Source organism: Pleurodeles waltl, chromosome 12, assembly GCF_031143425.1.
Source record: "Pleurodeles waltl isolate 20211129_DDA chromosome 12, aPleWal1.hap1.20221129, whole genome shotgun sequence".
NCBI classification, from domain to species: Eukaryota; Metazoa; Chordata; class Amphibia; order Caudata; family Salamandridae; genus Pleurodeles; species Pleurodeles waltl.
The window spans coordinates 709,995,551-710,013,177 of NC_090451.1; the positions used below are offsets into that span (position 1 = coordinate 709,995,551).

The following is a 17,627-nucleotide window of genomic DNA, read 5'->3' on the forward strand; positions in this document are numbered from 1 at the left end:
AAATGAGGGTGTTGTCCCCCAGGGGGGCCCCATTCATGGCTTTGATGGCTCTGGTGACGCTCAGGGTGTCACTGTACTGGATGAAGGCCAGGCTGGAGGACTCGTTAAACTTCTTCTTCACATTGATTTCTAATATTCGCCCATATGCCTGGAAGGTCAGGTGGAGGTCGCCACGCGCCAGGCTGCTGTCCAGGTTTTTGATGAAGAGAGTCTTGGTGGCGTTTTTGCTAAACTGCATCAGTGGCTTTGTAATTGCCTTCGTGGAAGACGGACGAAAGACAACATTGCTTTCCGTCTGTGGCCCGTCGTAAGCCGAGACGGACACGGCTTGCATTAGAAGTTCGACCCCCTGGGCAGACCCAAGGGCCTTCTCGCGAGCCACCTCATCTCGGTAGAAAACCAAACAAAACCGACATTCCTCGGCGCCGTGGATCTCAATGGAAGACACGTAACCAAACTGCTTGAAGACTCGGAAAGCGGCATAAGAAATGTCTTTATTGGAGCTTCGGGATGGGAAAGGCTCGATCCGGACTCCATAGTGTTGCAGCGGGGGGCCATCTGGGTCTTCTGCTGTTTCAGAGTAATCCTGGGCCTCTTCTGGTGAAGGCTGGGCCTCAGATGGAAGCAGCTCCGCCTGATGCTCTGCCTCCATTTCTGGGGAGCGCTTCATTGGAGGCGAGGCGCTTCTCCTTCGGTCTTGTAGTAAGCGTTTTGGCGGCATCAGTGGCCGCAAGGGCTGGCGCTGACCATGGTTCGCTAATGAAGGAGCCTGGTTCTGGGATGACTGCCCTTTATTCAAAGGCCACATCTTGGGGGGTAGCACTGAACTGCCGCTGGTGGGCCTTGGCTGTGGAGTAAACTGTTTCGAGGGCGCAGATGAGCTCGACAACATGCTATTCTGCGGGTTTCTTGGATTCTGAGATTGCCAATTCCTGGGTAAAGGTGGTTCTGGCAATGTTTCTCCAGTGTGTCTGGCCTCAGTTTCAGGGTCTTTACTTTTTGGGGGCGAACTGCTTTTCTCAAGTCTGGAGGCTAGCCTGTATACCGGAGATATACCCCTCCCGGGATGCGATACGGCTTGACTGTCCTCTCCTTGCTGTGGCGGAGACAGGTTTTTAGGCACTGGTGATCTGCTTTTTGTGTGTCTGGCTCTGGACCGCGGCGACCGGTCACGGGACCGCAATCCCCCCTTTCTGGACCTTGGAAGTGGTGACCGATTTCTGGATATAGATGAAGGCTGGCCAACTGGCCTGGCACCCCTGTCCGCAGAGCGGGCTCTGGCCAGGTACCCCCGTGGCAAAGGGCTTCTACTTTGTCTCTCTCCTCTTGGTAGGGACCGATTTCGGAGGGAGCGAGGTGACCGGCTCCTGTTGCGATCACCTTCCTTTTTGGGGGACCGCATCCTACGCGGAGAGTATGGCACTGGGCTCCGACGAGGGCCCCTCTGGGGAGACCGCTGCCTAGGCCTGCGTAAACGACTTGACCTGCCCCTGGTGGCCCCAGACCGCCGGGGAGGTGAGCGGTTCCCTGGCCCACCTAAATGTGGTGATCTGCTACTATTTCTTGTGCTCGCTGGTCGGGTGGGTCGATACCTGGGTGGTAAAAGGGGAGACCTGCTTATCTTGCTCAGCCGGTGCGGAGACTGGTTTGGCGGCGATCTATTTCGCCTGGGTGGCCTCTGAGGTGATCTACGGCGCTCACCGACTGAACCTGGCGACCTGCTTCTCCTAACCCGTCTTTGGGGAGACCGGTCCCTTGTTTGTGATGAGTATGGGGAGCGGCTTCGGCTGCGCCCTGGACGCCTCTGAGGAGATGCAGTTCGAGATGGGGGGGACTGGCTTCTGAAATGCCTCCTGAAACTCCTCACTGGCTTCTCCTCACGCGTTGCCAGATCAGCCACATTGCGATGTATCTGTATGGGCCCAGCATAGAGGTCGCTGGAACGCAAGCCCTCTGAGCGTAAAGAATTGGAGCCCTCGTGAGCGGACGGGAGCATCAGATCATCAGAACGAGCTGCTCGGAGTACAGAAGAAGCTAGAGGCAGGCCCCGATAGGTAGAGGAAGGTGTTTCCACTGCAGAATAGATTGAGACTGGCCCCTGATCAACGACAGTGGGCTTCGAAGTGAAGGTGGATGACTGTGCTTTCTGATAGGCAGGGAATAAGGTAGGAAAGCAGGACGACTGCTGAGGTCCAGAATGGGAAGCTGCCCAGTCGACATCTTGAGAACGTGTTTGACTGGCGGGAAGGGATCCGGGAGGATGACGGTGGACTGAAGGGGAGTCTCGATTTGTGGTTGACTCCAGGGACGCCGAATACTCTTGCTTGGCAGAAGGTTGCAGGTCATGGTATGTGGTATACGACGGAGGATGGTGGGTTGAAACAGGATTTTCTGGGTGTGTTAGAAGGGGTGGTTGTTGGACAGAGGGGTGTTCCTGGGAGGGTGCGAGACGAGAAAAAGTGTGCTCTTGTTCGGTAATGAGGGGTCCACACTGTCTAGATGGGTATCCCAGGTTAGCCCCACCAGAAACAGGACCAACACTGGTGGCTGGCTTTGAGTAGGGAGCCTGCTGAGCAGAGCCGCGGTTAAATAGGGACTGTCCCTGCTCTGTAGAATCTTTATAACTCGGCCATTGAGAAGCAGAAAGTGACCCCTGTGGCACAGAGGAAGATCCCTGGTAACTAGATGTGTGGCTACTTGACAGAGAGGATTCCTGACGCCCAGAGTGATGAGAGTAACTCTCCTGGTAGCTTCTAGACAAGGAGTTAGGACCCTGGTATTCCCTGGAAAGAATACTTTTCTCAGTGTAGCCCTTGGGCAGAGATGACTGGTCCTGGTAGCTTGTGGGTCCTCTGGGGAGAGAGCTGGACTCCGTGTAACCCCTGGTAAGGGAGCTGAGCTCAGTGTAGCCCTTGTTGAGAGAGCCGAGCTCCGTGTGGACCCTGGGAAGAGAATTGGGCTCAGTGTAGCCCTTGGTAAGAGAATTGGGCTCAATGTAGCCCTTGGTAAAAGAGTTAGAACCACTGGAACCACTGGAACCCTTGTTAAAAGAGTTTGGATCAGTGTAACCCTTAGTACCAGAGTTTGGATCAGTGTAACCCTTAGTACCAGAGTTTGGATCAGTGTAACCCTTAGTACCAGAGTTTGGATCAGTGTAGCCCTTGGAAAGCGAGCTGGGGTCCGTGTAGCCCTTCGAAAGAGAGCTGGGGTCCGTGTAGCCCTTCGAAAGAGAGCTGGGGTCCGTGTAGCCCTTCGAAAGAGAGCTGGGGTCCGTGTAGCCCTTCGAAAGAGAGCTGGGGTCAGTAAAACCCTTCGAAAGAGAGCTGGGGTCAGTAAAACCCTTGGAAAAAGAGCTGGGGTCAGTGAAACCCTTGGAAAAAGAGCTGGGGTCAGTGAAACCCTTGGAAAAAGAGCTGGGGTCAGTGAAACCCTTGGAAAAAGAGCTGGGGTCAGTGAAACCCTTGGAAAAAGAGCTGGGGTCAGTGAAACCCTTGGAAAAAGAGCTGGGGCCAGTGAAACCCTTGGAAAAAGAGCTGGGGCCAGTGAAACCCTTGGAAAAAGAGCTGGGGTCTGTGAAACCCTTGGAAAAAGAGCTGGGAGCAGTGAAACCCTTGGAAAAAGAGCTGGGAGCAGTGAAACCCTTGGAAAAAGAGCTGGGAGCAGTAAAACCCTTGGAAAAAGAGCTGGGAGCAGTAAAACCCTTGGAAAAAGAGCTGGGATCAGTAAAACCCTTGGAAAAAGAGCTGGGATCAGTAAAACCCTTGGAAAAGGAGCTTGGGTCAGTAAAACCCTTGGATAGAGCGCTGGGATCAGTGTAACCCTTGGAAAGAGAGCCTGGATCAGTGTAACCCTTGGAAAGAGAGCCTGGATCAGTGTAACCCTTGGAAAGAGAGCCTGGATCAGTGTAACCCTTGGAAAGAGAGCCTGGATCAGTGTAACCCTTGGAAAGAGAGCCTGGATCAGTGTAACCCTTGGAAAGAGAGCCTGGATCAGTGTAACCCTTGGAAAGAGAGCCTGGATCAGTGTAACCCTTGGAAAGAGAGCCTGGATCAGTGTAACCCTTGGAAAGAGGGCCTGGATCAGTGTAACCCTTGGAAAGAGGGCCTGGATCAGTGTAACCCTTGGAAAGAGAGCCGGGATCAGTGTAACCCTTGGAAAGAGAGCCGGGATCAGTGTAACCCTTGGAAAGAGAGCCGGGAACAGTGTAACCCTTGGAAAGAGAGCCGGGAACAGTGTAGCCCTTGGAAAGAGAGCCGGGATCAGTGTAGCCCTTGGAAAGAGAGCCGGGATCAGTGTAACCCTTGGAAAGAGAGCCGGGATCAGTGTAACCCTTGGTAATAGAGTTTAGATCAGAGTAACCCTTGGTAAGGTAGTTGGGCTCCGTGTACGCCCTGGGGAGAGAGCTGGGCTCCGTGTATCCCTTGGACAAAGACGCCGGGTCCTGGTAGCCTGCGGGTCCTCTGGGGAGAGGCCGTGGTTCCCTGGAGTCCAGTGAGAGTCCTCGGAGAGTGGAGGGCTCCCCTTGATACCCAGCCACAGGTTGGCGGGGCACAGAAAGACCCCCACGTTCCTCGGTGCCTGGCCTAAGGAGGCCGGAGGGGGGCCCAGGGCGCAGAGAGGATGAGAGAGGGGCGGGACCGCCTTGGTAGCCTGGGGTCGGGGCCCGGGGAGCAGAGGCTCGGTCCTGGAATCCAGGGGTGGGCCCCCGAGACCCAGAGAGCTGCCCGAGGTACCCAGGCGTTTGTCCCCCTGGTGCAGCGAGGGACCCAGGGTTGCCGGGACCCCCTGGTACAGGCTGGGGTCCGGGGTAGTCCGGGCGAGGCCCTCCTGGTGACGGTAAGGGCCCCCGAGGGCCAGGGTTCGGCGCAATGAGGCTGTAGGCCGCGCCCTGCGGTCCGGGCCCGCTCGGCGGTAAGGAGAGGAGCCCTTGCTCATCGTCATCCGACTCCAAGTCCATGTCGTCGTCCGCCTTCTCGAAACGCACCGAGGGTTTGCGCGGCAGCGAGCCCTGCATGTAGCCCAACATCACGCTCTTGTCCGCCGCCATCTTCTCCCTCCGGCGGCCGCGCGACTGAGCGGTCTTCTCCGCGACGCACTTCCGGCGCGCGCCTCTGACGTCAAACCCAGCTCCACCGCCTCAGAAAAAGAGCCCTAAAGAAATCAAGGCCCGTCAAGGAAGGTGGAAACTCGCCACGCCCCCACACAAAAACATGGAAGCGTTACAAAATTGAGGTATGTCATGAAAAAAAAAAAATCTGTATTTTGAAAATGTTTTCAAGTTTATTTAGGGCGGAAATCTGCGTATTGAATTTCGAGTAAGTTTTCTGCAGTGTGACTTAAATTGCGTAAGTGTCCTTTATTTTTCAGTTAGAATGTATATGTATTTTTTGTTTTGTTATTGAAGGAGGTGCGGTGTCGGGGTTACAAGATACCCAGGTAATGATTCTGGGTCAGGACCGGAGGCTCCGATTATGCTTCTCTTTCCATGCTTTAATTTTTCAGCAGTCAATCAGAAAAACAAAGACATCACTTCCTGTGACACAGAGCCACATGCGCGCCACAGAGCCTGCCCTCTATAAACCCCTCAGGGGTATACCGCCGCCTCCTTCTTTGCTGCTGCGCAGACAGTTACCGCCCTTGTTTTTTTTCCTAAGTACGGTGATTGCGGCCATTTTTGAATCCATCGCCCGCCCGTTCTGCCGTCTTTATCTTGTGCCATTGTTTTATGATAATTGGCGGTAGGCTTCAATCGGACGCTTCCGTTTTGTTCGGCGCCTGCGTTTCTTCATTTTGGGAGAGTTTATCCTCCTGACAAAGGTTTTTCTTAACCCTCGCTTTGCTCATTGGAGGAGTGGGAGTGATATGCCTGACGCACTGTCCTCTTTCTATTTTGGTATTTCCTGGTTCGGGCGCATGCTCAGCTCGGCTGACTCTGTCCAGCATTGTTCCCTGGGGTCTCAGAACACGTGAGAGATGCGTGTACTCAGTTTGCTCAAGGAATTCACCTGCTCTCCGTCCTACACCCACTCGGCTGTGCTGTTGGGCTATAATAATTATAATTGGGATCTGCCTTACTGAAATACCACTTTGTTGGTGGATTTTTTGTGTGTTTCCTTCCCATTTTAAGCAGGCCTCCCTCCACACTTTACTTCTAGCTTGGGATTTTTCCTGAGCACTGTAAGCCTGCTTTGAAGACTGTCAGCAACTCTTCCCCTCTTCATTGGAAATTATTATTGGCAGATTGTCTGGCCTTTAAAGTCTCACTTTTTGTGACCTGGTATTGTCCACCATGGCTGGTTATGAAGGAGACTCTGGGGAAGGTACTTTTTATGATGATCCTGTGGGGTCATTTGAGCAAGACCTTGTCTATGCCCTCAATGCTGGTGTTAGACACACTGTCAATGTGGCCTTGGCCCGAGCTATACAGCCAATTAAGCATCACTTATTGGGTTTTGCTGAGCAGCAGGGCTGGATACCACATTCTCGCAGCCTGGAAGAGCTGCCCTTTTCACAAGATCCCCCCAGCTCAGTCTCCAATGCAGATCCTCATCAAACTGACTTTGAACAACTTATGAAATCCTTTGTTACGGATCACGATTATTCGTCACAATTACTTTATCCAAGAGATGAGAGTAAGGAGGATTCTGATTCCTCGATTTCTCCCCAAAATCCAGAAAAAGGCACTGATTCTCCTCCACGTAAACAAGAGGCCAAATCCCGGCTTGCACTAGTGCCTTTTCAGCCTCTAAAAGTACTCACTTTTGAACCGGAAGATATCATCCATCCTAGATCTTCCTCCTGGAATCCGCCTTCGGAGGTGGCCGAATATGTTCAGACACACATTTGCCATAGTTTCGACAAAGATGTCCAATCTCAGCTGAGATTGGAATGCCCCAGACCTGATTTCCCTTTAAAAGTCACTGAGACCTCAGAGAAAGGCTCCACCCTGGTAACCTATCTCAAAAAATTCTCCAAGGCATTGATATTGCCTGGCGGGGTTGTCAGGATAAACTCCTGGATGTCTCCGGTCCTCCTACTAAGATCCTGGAACTGGGTTTTCAGGCTAAGGAATCAGGTGTCTCTGTGAACCTGGAAGTTTTGGTTGGACGGGCCCAGAAAGCCTTATGCTTTCTGATAAACGCAAACTGCATCATCTCTAGTGAAATGCAGCGCTCCATTCTAAACAAGAAGGATCCCAAACTGACGGATCTGGCCTCTTCTGAATCAGGCCCATTGGCTTAGGGTCTACTTTTTGGATCTCGTTTCCTCAAATAACTTTCCAAGTTCACCTCCACTTATGCCAACCTAGACAAGGCTCAGGGATCCATAAAAAAGTTTATTTGCCCCCTTTTTACCAGGGCCGGATACCACAGAGGGCAAGCCTTCGGCCGCAATTACTATCAAGGCCCCTCTCGTGGCTCCTAGCAACATCCCAGAGGAGGGGGAAATCTGAGGGATCCTACACCTCCTATCAGGAGCCCAGTCCTAAAGGTGAGACTTATTTTGGGTTCAGAAGTGATTCTGGGGGGCAGGACAGCTTTATTTGTTCACAATTGGCAAAAGATTACTCAGGATACCAGGGTCCTGAAGTCTATAAAGGGTTTCAAACTGGAATTTTATGATTCCCAAGTATAGAGGGTATCTCCTCCGGGAATGTTTTTTTCCCTACAAGATCGGGAGTTCATCTCCTTGGAAGTCACAGCTCTACTGGCCATAGTGGACTCCTCTCCTCACCTTCACGGTTTCCTCAGTCAAATTTTTCTAGTAGAAAAGAAGGACAACAGTTCCCGGTTGGTCCTAAATCTAAAGGATTTCAATGGTTGGATAATTTACCGCCATTTAAAGATGGAGGGCATACCTTTGCTAGGGGATATCTTAAGAGAAAAAGATTGAATGGTCCACATAGACTTAAAAGATACTTACCTGACCATTCCTATTTTTCCTTCTCCTCAGAGATTTTTTCAGTTCCTATGGCAGGACCGTTGGTACAAAAATAAGGTTCTTCCTTTTGGCCTGTCTTCAGCGCCTTGGGGCTTCACAAAGGTGATGCACCCCATTGCGCAACACCTTCAGGATAAAGGGGTACGTCTGATCATATATCTTGATGACCTTATCATCATGTCTCAGTGCCCTCTTCTTATACTGACCCATCTAGAGTAGGCAATATCTCTCCTTCAGGACTTTGGTTTCATCAACAGTCAGAAGTCCATCCTGGTTACTTCCCAGAGGCTGGGGTTTCTTGGCTTTCACATGGACTCTGTCCTAGCTCAATTGATCCTTCCTCCCCCCAAGGGAGTTGAGGACGATGTTGTCCAAACAGATGGTATCTTTTGGATCCCTAGCACGGATGATGGTATATTTCTGGCTCCCCTCCATTATCGGGCCCTTCAGAGATGAAGATCTCCCATCTCTAAAAGGTCCTCAGCTATTTTGCCCTCATTCCCCTCTCACCCGTGGCCAGGACTGGGATCCAGTGGTGACTCAATCATATGGATGCTTGGAAAGGCAAAGCGATCGTTGGCTCATCTCCGAAGATCATGATCGAGTCCAATGCCAGCCGCTGGGCTGGGGAGCCTGCTGCGGCTCGATAGTTACTGGGGGTCATTGGTCAATGGCAAAGCTAGCTTGTCATATCAATTGCTTGGAAGTCTTGGCAGGTTCTTTTGCGATACGCAGCCTCTCCCTGGAGAAGTAGAATTGTTGCATCCTTCTCCGGATGTACAACATTTCAGCAGTCCGTTATGTCAACAGGCTTGGCGGGACGAGATCTCGCCTCTTGGTGGAGATTGCCAAGGACTTTTGGCATTTTTGCCTTCAACCACAGATTTCAGTAGTGGCAGAGTATCTCCCGGGTCAGAGCAATACAGCAGCCGATTTGCAGTCTCGTTACCTTTGAGACTTCAGCAACTGGAGACTTCATCCAAGAATATTTCAATCTCTCCAACGCCTGTGGGGCTCTTTGGTGATAGACCTCTTTGCGTCTTGCCTCAATCGGCAGTAGGATCGTTTTTTTCAGTTGGCGCCCAGATCCAGAAGCTCAGGCAACCAATGCATTTCTGCAGGACGGATCTCAGTTCCTAGGATACGCCTTTTCTCCCTTCATGGTGATTCCCAGAGTTCTGACTCAAGTGCGACGTCAGAGAGCAGAGATGGTGCTTGTGACCCCCTCTGGAGGATTCAAGCCTGGTTTCCTGTAGTTCTAGAGATGACTTGCTCTCCTCCGGTCATACTTCTGCATTGTTGGAACATGTTGCTGGACCCGATTGGCCTTCCCCATCCTCTAAAGCAATCGCACTTCCTGACACTGGTGGTGTGGAGAATTCCAGGGAATGATGGTCTCTCAAGACTTTTGCGTGAATCTCATGATTTCATCGCAAGATCCTGGGCCCCAAGCACGCAGAAGCGTTGCTCATCCGTCTGGAAACGCTGGCGTATTTGGTGCAGTGAACAATGTATTGATCCATACTGAGCTGATTGCGCTATGATCCTACATTTCTTATCTCATTTGGCAGCTTCGGGTATGGCCTACAGATCTGTAAATAATTACAGGTCGGCCATCTTAGCAGGACATGTTCCCATCAAGGGTAAACATATTGGCAAACTTCTGATTGTGGGTAAACTTCTTAGAGGAGTTTGTTATTCTAACCCTCCTCAACTGCACTATTTGGGATGCAAATGTAGTCTTAGAATCCTGGTCAGCTAATAATTACCTTTCTAGGAAGCAGCTCTCTGCTAAATGTACTAAGCTGTTGTGTTTGGTACCTTGTAAACAAGTTTGTGATATAAATGCATTAGATCTGTCAGAGTTTTTCCCCCTGAAGAGGTATCCTATACTATTTATCGCCATACCAAATGTCAGTGTTTTATCCTAGTTTCCCAGATCATTCTAAGTTGAAGTTGTGTGTTGTACAATGTTTAAAAGATTATGAAGCGAGTACAGCCAAATTTTGTTCTGACATGGGCAGTCAGTTAATTTCTTTACTAAAGCTTTTCCACCCAGTATCGTCAGCCACCCAGGCTAGATGTATGCAGTAGTTTAAAAGTGAGGCGGGCATTGATACCTCTCAGTTTGGGGCTCACTCTGCAAGAGGTGCCATGGCTTCTAAGGCTTTTTCTATAGGATATCGCTTAGAGAACATTTTAAGGAGCGGCTGACTGGTCATCTGAGTCTACCTTTAAGGCCTTTTATTATAAACCCATTTTAGACATTGCAACAATTGTTCTAGATCAGCTTTGCACTAGCATAATCAGAGGCTCCAAGTCCTGACATAGAATAAAAATAATTCTAGCTTTCGTGTCAAGAATTTTTCAATTCTATTAAGGACATGGAGGTGAGGATTATCCCTCCCTTGAAAAAGTGTTTTGAATATTATATCACACATTATTGATATGTCTGGATTTCATGTTGTGTTCCTTTTCTTACTCTCCGCTTTAGAAATGATATTGAGATGTCAAAGGGTATAGTCCAGTGTTTATGGCTCGATTTATTTTTTTATTCTTAGGCAATGAAGACAAGTGACTCCTGATTCTTCTGAGCTGACGTCATTCCCGTCATCTGAAATCTTCGTCTCGGATCTGATTCATTGGTCCCTTCACTGGTTGGATCTTTGTAGGTCCTGTCGAAGTTCATGTATGGTTTGCAGTTTTCCCTCCATTGTGGATTTTTGTTGTGACTTTTACTGTTGTTTGGACTCAAGCAAAGAAAGAGGAGGTGTTATATCCCTAAGTGGATTACATAGGGCTAGGCTCTACGGTGGCCATGTGGTACTGTGTCACTGGAAGTGGTGTCTTTGTTTTGTTTTTCTGATGGGCTGCTGAAAAATTAAAGCATGGAAAGGGAAGTATAATCCTCACCTCTGTGTTCTTAATATAATTGAAAAAGTCTTGACACGAAAGCTAATGTGTTTTTTTTTTTTATTCCATTGGGGAATGTTATGGAGGGAGCCAGCTCAGTGACATAGCTGAAGGTTGTGTGGCCTCTTCTACCTTCTTTCCAGTGAAGAACATTCTGCCTCTTACCACCTTTAGACAAAAGAGAACAGCAGGAATCACTGGCTTCTAAGAAGAGTGCTGACCTTATAATCATTTTGTTATGCTGGAGAAATTTGTGTAACTTTACATTATGCGAAAATCCCAAAATGACTGGAAATTTAACAGTGCAATTCTGCATAATTTTTGAGTGTGAGAACTTTGTTCTGGTAGAAAGAGAGACAACCGATTTCAAAGCTAATGTCCCCATCCTCCTAATTCAGACAGACTAACAATTTCAAAGCAAATCTCCTGCCTCCCAATTACTGCATGTAAAAACCAGATTCCTCTGCTGGCTTCAGTTGACATGCACTGGTCTTCTGTAACTCAGAGTATGCACTGCCATAACCTGCTTCCATACCTGCCAACCCTCCCAAGTAAGGCGGGAGACTACCAATTTCAGGACTAGTGTCCAGCCTCCCGATTCCTGCATGTAAAAAAAACCAGATTCCTCTGCGAGTTTTCAGTTGACAGGGCCTGGTCCTGTGTACCAAAGAGTGTGCACTACCAGTAAAATGCTTCCATACCGGCCAACCCTCCTGATTCAGAAGGGAGACTACCGATTTCAAGGATAATGTCGTCCCCTTTCCTCCCTAATTCTTGCATGTAAAAACCAGACTCCTCTGTGGGCTTCAGTTGACGACAGGGCCTGGACTTGTGTACTTCTGAGTATACACTGCCCGTAACCTGCTTCAATATGTGCCAACCATCCCGATTGAGGCAGGACACTCCCAATTTCAAGGCTAGTCTCCCACTTTCGGATTCCTGCATGTAAAAACCTGATTCCTCTGTGGGGTTCAGGTGACTGGACCTGGTCTTGTGTACCTCAGTATGCACTGCCAGTAACCTGCTCCTGCAGGGCTGTGCACAGCACTTGCATCACACTCTCTCTGCCTGCCATTTCACTTTCCCCGTGCTCCTGACAGGAAAGGAGGAAGAAAAAAAAAAGAAAAAAAAACAAACTTATATTTGCTTTTCTAATATCCGATTCTGCTGCAGCAGACTTGCATATCCCACACAAAAGTAACTCGATTCAGGCCCAATTGAATTTGATGGGGGGGAAATAATACATTCTGCTGATTTTTTTTGTTGTTGTTTTTTTTTTTAAAGAAAACTCCCACTTTTTTCTTCTATAATGTTGGCATGTATGCAGAAAATATGTTGCCATGAGGCACTTTTGTGGCTTAAACCAATCTCCTGCTGGTAGCTCACAATACTTTTTTTTTTTTTACCCAGAATGCACATTTGTGCATACAAAATAATAATGTATACTACCAGCAAACCACATTTCACTCTAAAAATATATTTTTTTCAAAACGGTTATGGAATATCGTGGAATTTTGCTGGGAAAATATGCAGTTTTACTCCCCAATGGTGCACTGCAGTCATCCCGTTTTTAGGACTGGCTACAGGCAGTTGTTTGTTCATAGAACTTATAAATACATGCCAAAGTCTGAGAGCAGTGAAGTGGGATATTTAGGAAAAGTCACACTGAAATAGACAGTTTAAGCAGCATGACAAAGTATGCTATTTTTAGTGTTGCTTAAAATATCAAGTCTCTTTGACCTAAACTCAGTGTTCATATGAAGGCTCTTGTAGGAAAGTGCCACTGTTGGCATGGTTACCCCCCACTTTTTGCCTAGTGTTGATACCAATTTTGATTGAAAGTGTACTGGGACCCTGCTAACAAGGCCCCAGCACCAGTGTTCTTTCCCTAAAACTGTACCTTTGTTTCCACAATTGGCAAAACCCTGGCACACAGTTAAGTCCCTTGTAAAAGGTACCCATGATACCAAAGGCCCTGTGGCCAGGGAAGGTCTCTAAGGACTGCTGAATGTATTATGCCACCCAGGGGACCCCTCAATCAGCCCATGCACACTTCCTTGCAGCTTGTGTGTGCTGGTGGGGAGGAAAAGGCATAGTCGACATGGCACCCCTCTCAGGGTGCCATGCCTACAAACCACTGCCTGGGGCATAGGTAAGTCACCCCTCTAGCAGGCCTTACAGCCCTAAGGCAGGGTTCACTGTACCACAGATGAGGGCATACCTGCATGAGCAATGTGCCCCTACAGTGTCTAAGCCCATTCTTAGACATTATAAGTGCAGTGTAGCCATATTACGTATATGGTCTGGAAGTTTGTCATTACGAACTCCACAGCACCCTAATGGCTTCACTGAATACTGGGAAGTTAGGTATTAAACCTCACACTACAATAAACCCACACTGATGCCAGTGTGGGATTTATTGAAAAATGCACACAGAGGGCATCCTAGAGATGCCCCCTGTATGTTAGCCCACCTGCTAGTGTAGGACTGACCGGTATTTGCCACCCTGCCACTTTCAAACAAGTTTCTGACCACAATGGGTGATTGCCTTTATGCACTCTTTGGCCAGAAACAAAGCCTGTCCTGGGTGGAGGTGCTTCACACCTCCCCCTGCAGGAACTGTAACACCTGGCGGTGAGCCTCAAAGGCTCAAGCCTCATGTTGCAGTGCCCCAGGGCACTCCAGTTAGTGGAGATGCCCATCCCCTGGACAAAGCCCCACTTTTGGCAGCAAGTCAGCCAGGAAAATTAGGGGAAACAGGTAGGAGAGATCACTGCAGCAAGGACCACCCCTAAGGTGTCCAGAGCAGAGGTGACCCCGTCTGTGCAGAGTCCTCCATCTTGGCTTGGAGGACAGGGACCAATAGGGACCTTTCGGTCTCCCTGGGTTTTACCTGCACCATATTGAATCTTTTGCCTTTTGTCATGCTGTAGGTTTTTAGACACTCACTGAACCAGCCTCCATACCTCTACTAGGAGGTGCAAGTCTGTTGGAGGGTAGTGTGTTATTAATATTTTGAATGTAATCTCTACACTTTAGGACACCCTTACTCTTCGAGCCAGAATCTCAAACATAAACTTTGTGCACTCAACAGAGCCCACAGACACCTGCCCCCACTATGCCTTCAATCTCAAGAGAAAGATGATTGGCGATGAGCTTAAGTTCATAAACCCCCCCCCCCCCACCACCACCCAATCACGTTAACCTCCATCCAAGGACTGAAAATGCTCTAAAATGAGGCCCCTGCTGGAGAAGCCATCCACCAACCCAGCAGAACCTTCAACTACCGGCCCATCTCCCTACTTCCCTTTCCAGCAAAGATTCGAGAAGGGAATCTCACCAAACACCTGGAACACAATAACCTCCTAGACCCCTCTCAATCCAGATTTCAAGCCAACCTCAGCACAGAGAAAGCCCTGGTCACAGCCACTGAGAACATCAGGGCCCTCGGACTGACGAAACAGCAGCCCTCATCCTTCTGGCCGCTTTCAACAGTCTCCCATCACATGTTGAGCAATAGACTCCGCCACATCGAAATTCAGGGAAATACCCTCAGATGGATCACATACCACACCGGAGGAACCTAGAGAATCCATATCCCACTGTTCACCTTGAAACCCAAGAAGATTATCTGCGGCACCCCCCCCCAAGGTTCATCTCTTAGCCACACCCTCTCCAACACATACATGATCCCGTTAGCCAACACCATCAGATCACACAAACTCAAAATCATCTCCTACACCACCGACACCCAGCACCTCCTCTCACTGTCAGAGGTCCCCGTCCACCATCAGAACTCACTTCCACAACTGTATGATGAACGAGACTGGATGAAGGACAGCCGTCTTGTTGTATAACTATTAAACCATATTTTAGATGCATTATTTTAGCGACCTAGGCCTGCCCTTGTGCACTTTTGCCCAGTTAGATTTTATTCACCATTGCTTTTTTTTTTTTATTTTATTTTTTTAACCAATAGCCATATTTGTGAAGTTTTATTTCTCTCCAATTGTTCTTTTGCCTAGGAAAGCATTACGTTTTCAGTAGGAAATGTCTCTCTGGACTACAGGCTTCCTTACTCAGGTAAGAGGGATGATGTTTTCCCAGGGGGAAAACCTGAAGGGCTGATTAGGCTGTGCTCTAACATAGCTTAGGTAGGAGAACTATATATCATTCCCAGTGACAGTATGGTGGGACTGTTTTTGTGTTTCACTCTCCTTGTCACAATTATGCTTTTGTGTTTTATCATCCTAGTTAATGCAATACATGCCATTTTATCTGAGATGTAGCGACTTCAATAAAGCCCTTTTGAACTATATTCTGCCTCAGTTTGTCTTTGCCTCTTTGAGACAAACGTAACAGAGAAAGGGATAAGATCTGATCGACCACGATTCCGGAGGAGTCTCATGCACCCAGTTGCCACAATCATCCCTGTTCTTGGACAGAGGCGAGGTGCTGCTAGTTGGCTGGAACACCCCGATTAGGCCAACAGGGGTCACATGGTGTGGCATTGTACTTAGTACCTCACAGTCTATGCAATTCTGCCACCCAAATCCAGTAGCCTCATTAGGATAATGAGAACCTACGCAACAGTCTCAAGCTCAACTCAAACCAGATGGAAGTCATCTTTGGGAACAACCCCTCACCATGGAACACCACATGGCGGCCTGCGGAACTCTGCCCACCTCACATGCTGACAGACCATACCTGCATCCTCAGCATCTTGCACAGCAAGCCATCTAGGAAGAAACGGGTAAAGGCAGTCTCATCTGCCTGGTTCCACACCCTATGGATGCTCTGCAAGATCTTCAGGGGGCTCCTAACCATCAACAGAAGGACCATCACTCAAGCCCTCATTACCAAGTTGGTGGATTATGGAAACAACCTCTATGTAGGAATAACACCTCCTGAAGAGAGTATTGACCATACACATTTCAGCTGCAAGCATAATCCTCGACCTCCCCAGATTGATCCACTTCACACCCTACCTCAAGACATTACACTGGCTTCTGAACCCGAAGAGATGCCAGTTCAATATGCTGACCTGCGTGTGCAAAGCCCTGCACAAGGAAGGACCAGCATACATCAAATGCATGACTTTTCATCATCTGACCAGACACGTACAAACAGTCTCCCTCTTTCTTGCACACTTGCACACACACACACACACACAACCCCCACCCCCCCCCCCCAAAAGTACACCAAAGCAACAGCAGAGAATGCTCCATCGCTCACCTAGTAGCCAAAACTTGGAACAACCTTCCTCTGCACCTCAGACAGCCTCATCACTCTGGCAATGAAAACAAGACTGACTGTGCGTGGTGAACTGTTCACTTGATGCAGCAAGCAACCCCAGCTCCTGGGGACCCTCACAGGTGATTTGCCACCCTTTACAAAAGGTTTGCTTAATGGATACACTTCTGTATACACAGGCAATACAGAAAGCACCCATCTTATAGCACTGGTATGTTCAGCTGTGGGAACTCTTTTTCCCTACTTATCCAAGGTTAAGTTGCCCCGCCTCTGAGGCTGCATCCTTTCTGGTGCCCTTGAACTTCTGAATTCAAGAAAGCTGGGAGTTTGCAGCTGGCAGCCATTATCAATAGAGGTGATTGTGGAAAGACCCACGGATGCCATGTCGGAAATGTCACCTGTATAAAGAAGAAGACTCCAGCAGCCATTCAAAATAGATAATCTTTATTGCACAACACTTCTAAAATAGTATACTCCCAAGCCTATTTCATAAAGGTTATAACAATTTTTAATAAATAAGATACTCTGCATTATTTAATAGAATATTTTAGATATAAATTAAAAAGGTTCAAACTTGGAAACTAAATGAACAGATTTAAAGTCCCAGTTAAGCAGAGGTGACTGGGCAGGATGGGCACTTGGTTACAGAGGGTCCGATACTCCTCCTGGGAAGTCGATGTTGATTCCCCAAACAGGGGAAATGCAATCTCTTCTCTGAAGAACTAGGGTTGGTTGAAGCTATCTAGAGCAAGAAAAAAAAAACAACAAAAAAAAAAACAGACAAATATGAAGGAAAGTTGCATACTCTGTTTTCGATTCCAATCCAACAGTAGCCATGAATGGGGACATATTTATGGCATACAAACTCCCCAGGTCTTAGACTAGCCCTCCCTCCTTTTACCGCTGCTCTTCATCACTCCACCCCGAATGAACACTGCAGCCCACATCATATGGCACTTGCGTTGTGGCCAAGCTCAGCACAGACCTGGTCTTTGCTGCCACCACCACCCCTCAAGTGATCAAGGGACAGAGGAAAGGACTCCACATGGGTGTCCTTTTACCAAAATGCCAGGGGTAGCAGTAGTGAAGTCACACATTCACACACTCACAAGGACATTCTTACCTATAAGCATGCATACAACATGCATTTAAAAGCACTGTTTTCTTTTCTTAGCTGCCAGACAGTCATATTCCAGCAACTTGAACACCGGAACTCACCAGGCTGCTAGGACATGAATGTGCGGACGCTGCCCCTGATAGGGGCCCGGCAAATCGGACACTGCGTGAGGCTAGGAGCGCACTCCCGACAGACCACCAGGTGCCCACAAGGAACAAAGACGATTGACACCTGGTTGTCCATGCAGATCTTGCACATACGCTCTTCCTGCAACCGGCGCAATTGCTCTTCAGCGGTCTCTGAAAAGTGAAGAAACTATTAAAAAAACTATCCAAAACTAGTCCAACTGAGGTACACTTCGCTCCTCAACCAAGTAACTTTCCACCCCCCACCGCACGTCCCA

At 48.7% G+C, this 17,627-nt stretch overlaps 1 protein-coding gene across 2 annotated transcripts in view; it reads right to left on the minus strand.

Annotated features, from left to right (window-relative positions):
* Window positions 1-16,561: 16,561 nt before the first annotated feature.
* Window positions 16,562-17,627, minus strand: part of LOC138266949 (baculoviral IAP repeat-containing protein 7-B-like) — a 39,940-nt gene continuing 38,874 nt past the window's right edge. For both annotated transcript variants that reach the window (XM_069215749.1, XM_069215750.1), the window contains exons 7-8: window positions 17,326-17,523; window positions 16,562-16,849 (exon numbers count right to left, since the gene is read on the minus strand). In XM_069215749.1, the coding sequence (XP_069071850.1) occupies window positions 17,333-17,523 (191 nt within the window). In that variant the 3' untranslated portion in view covers window positions 16,562-16,849; window positions 17,326-17,332. The remainder of the gene's footprint in view (window positions 16,850-17,325; window positions 17,524-17,627) is intronic.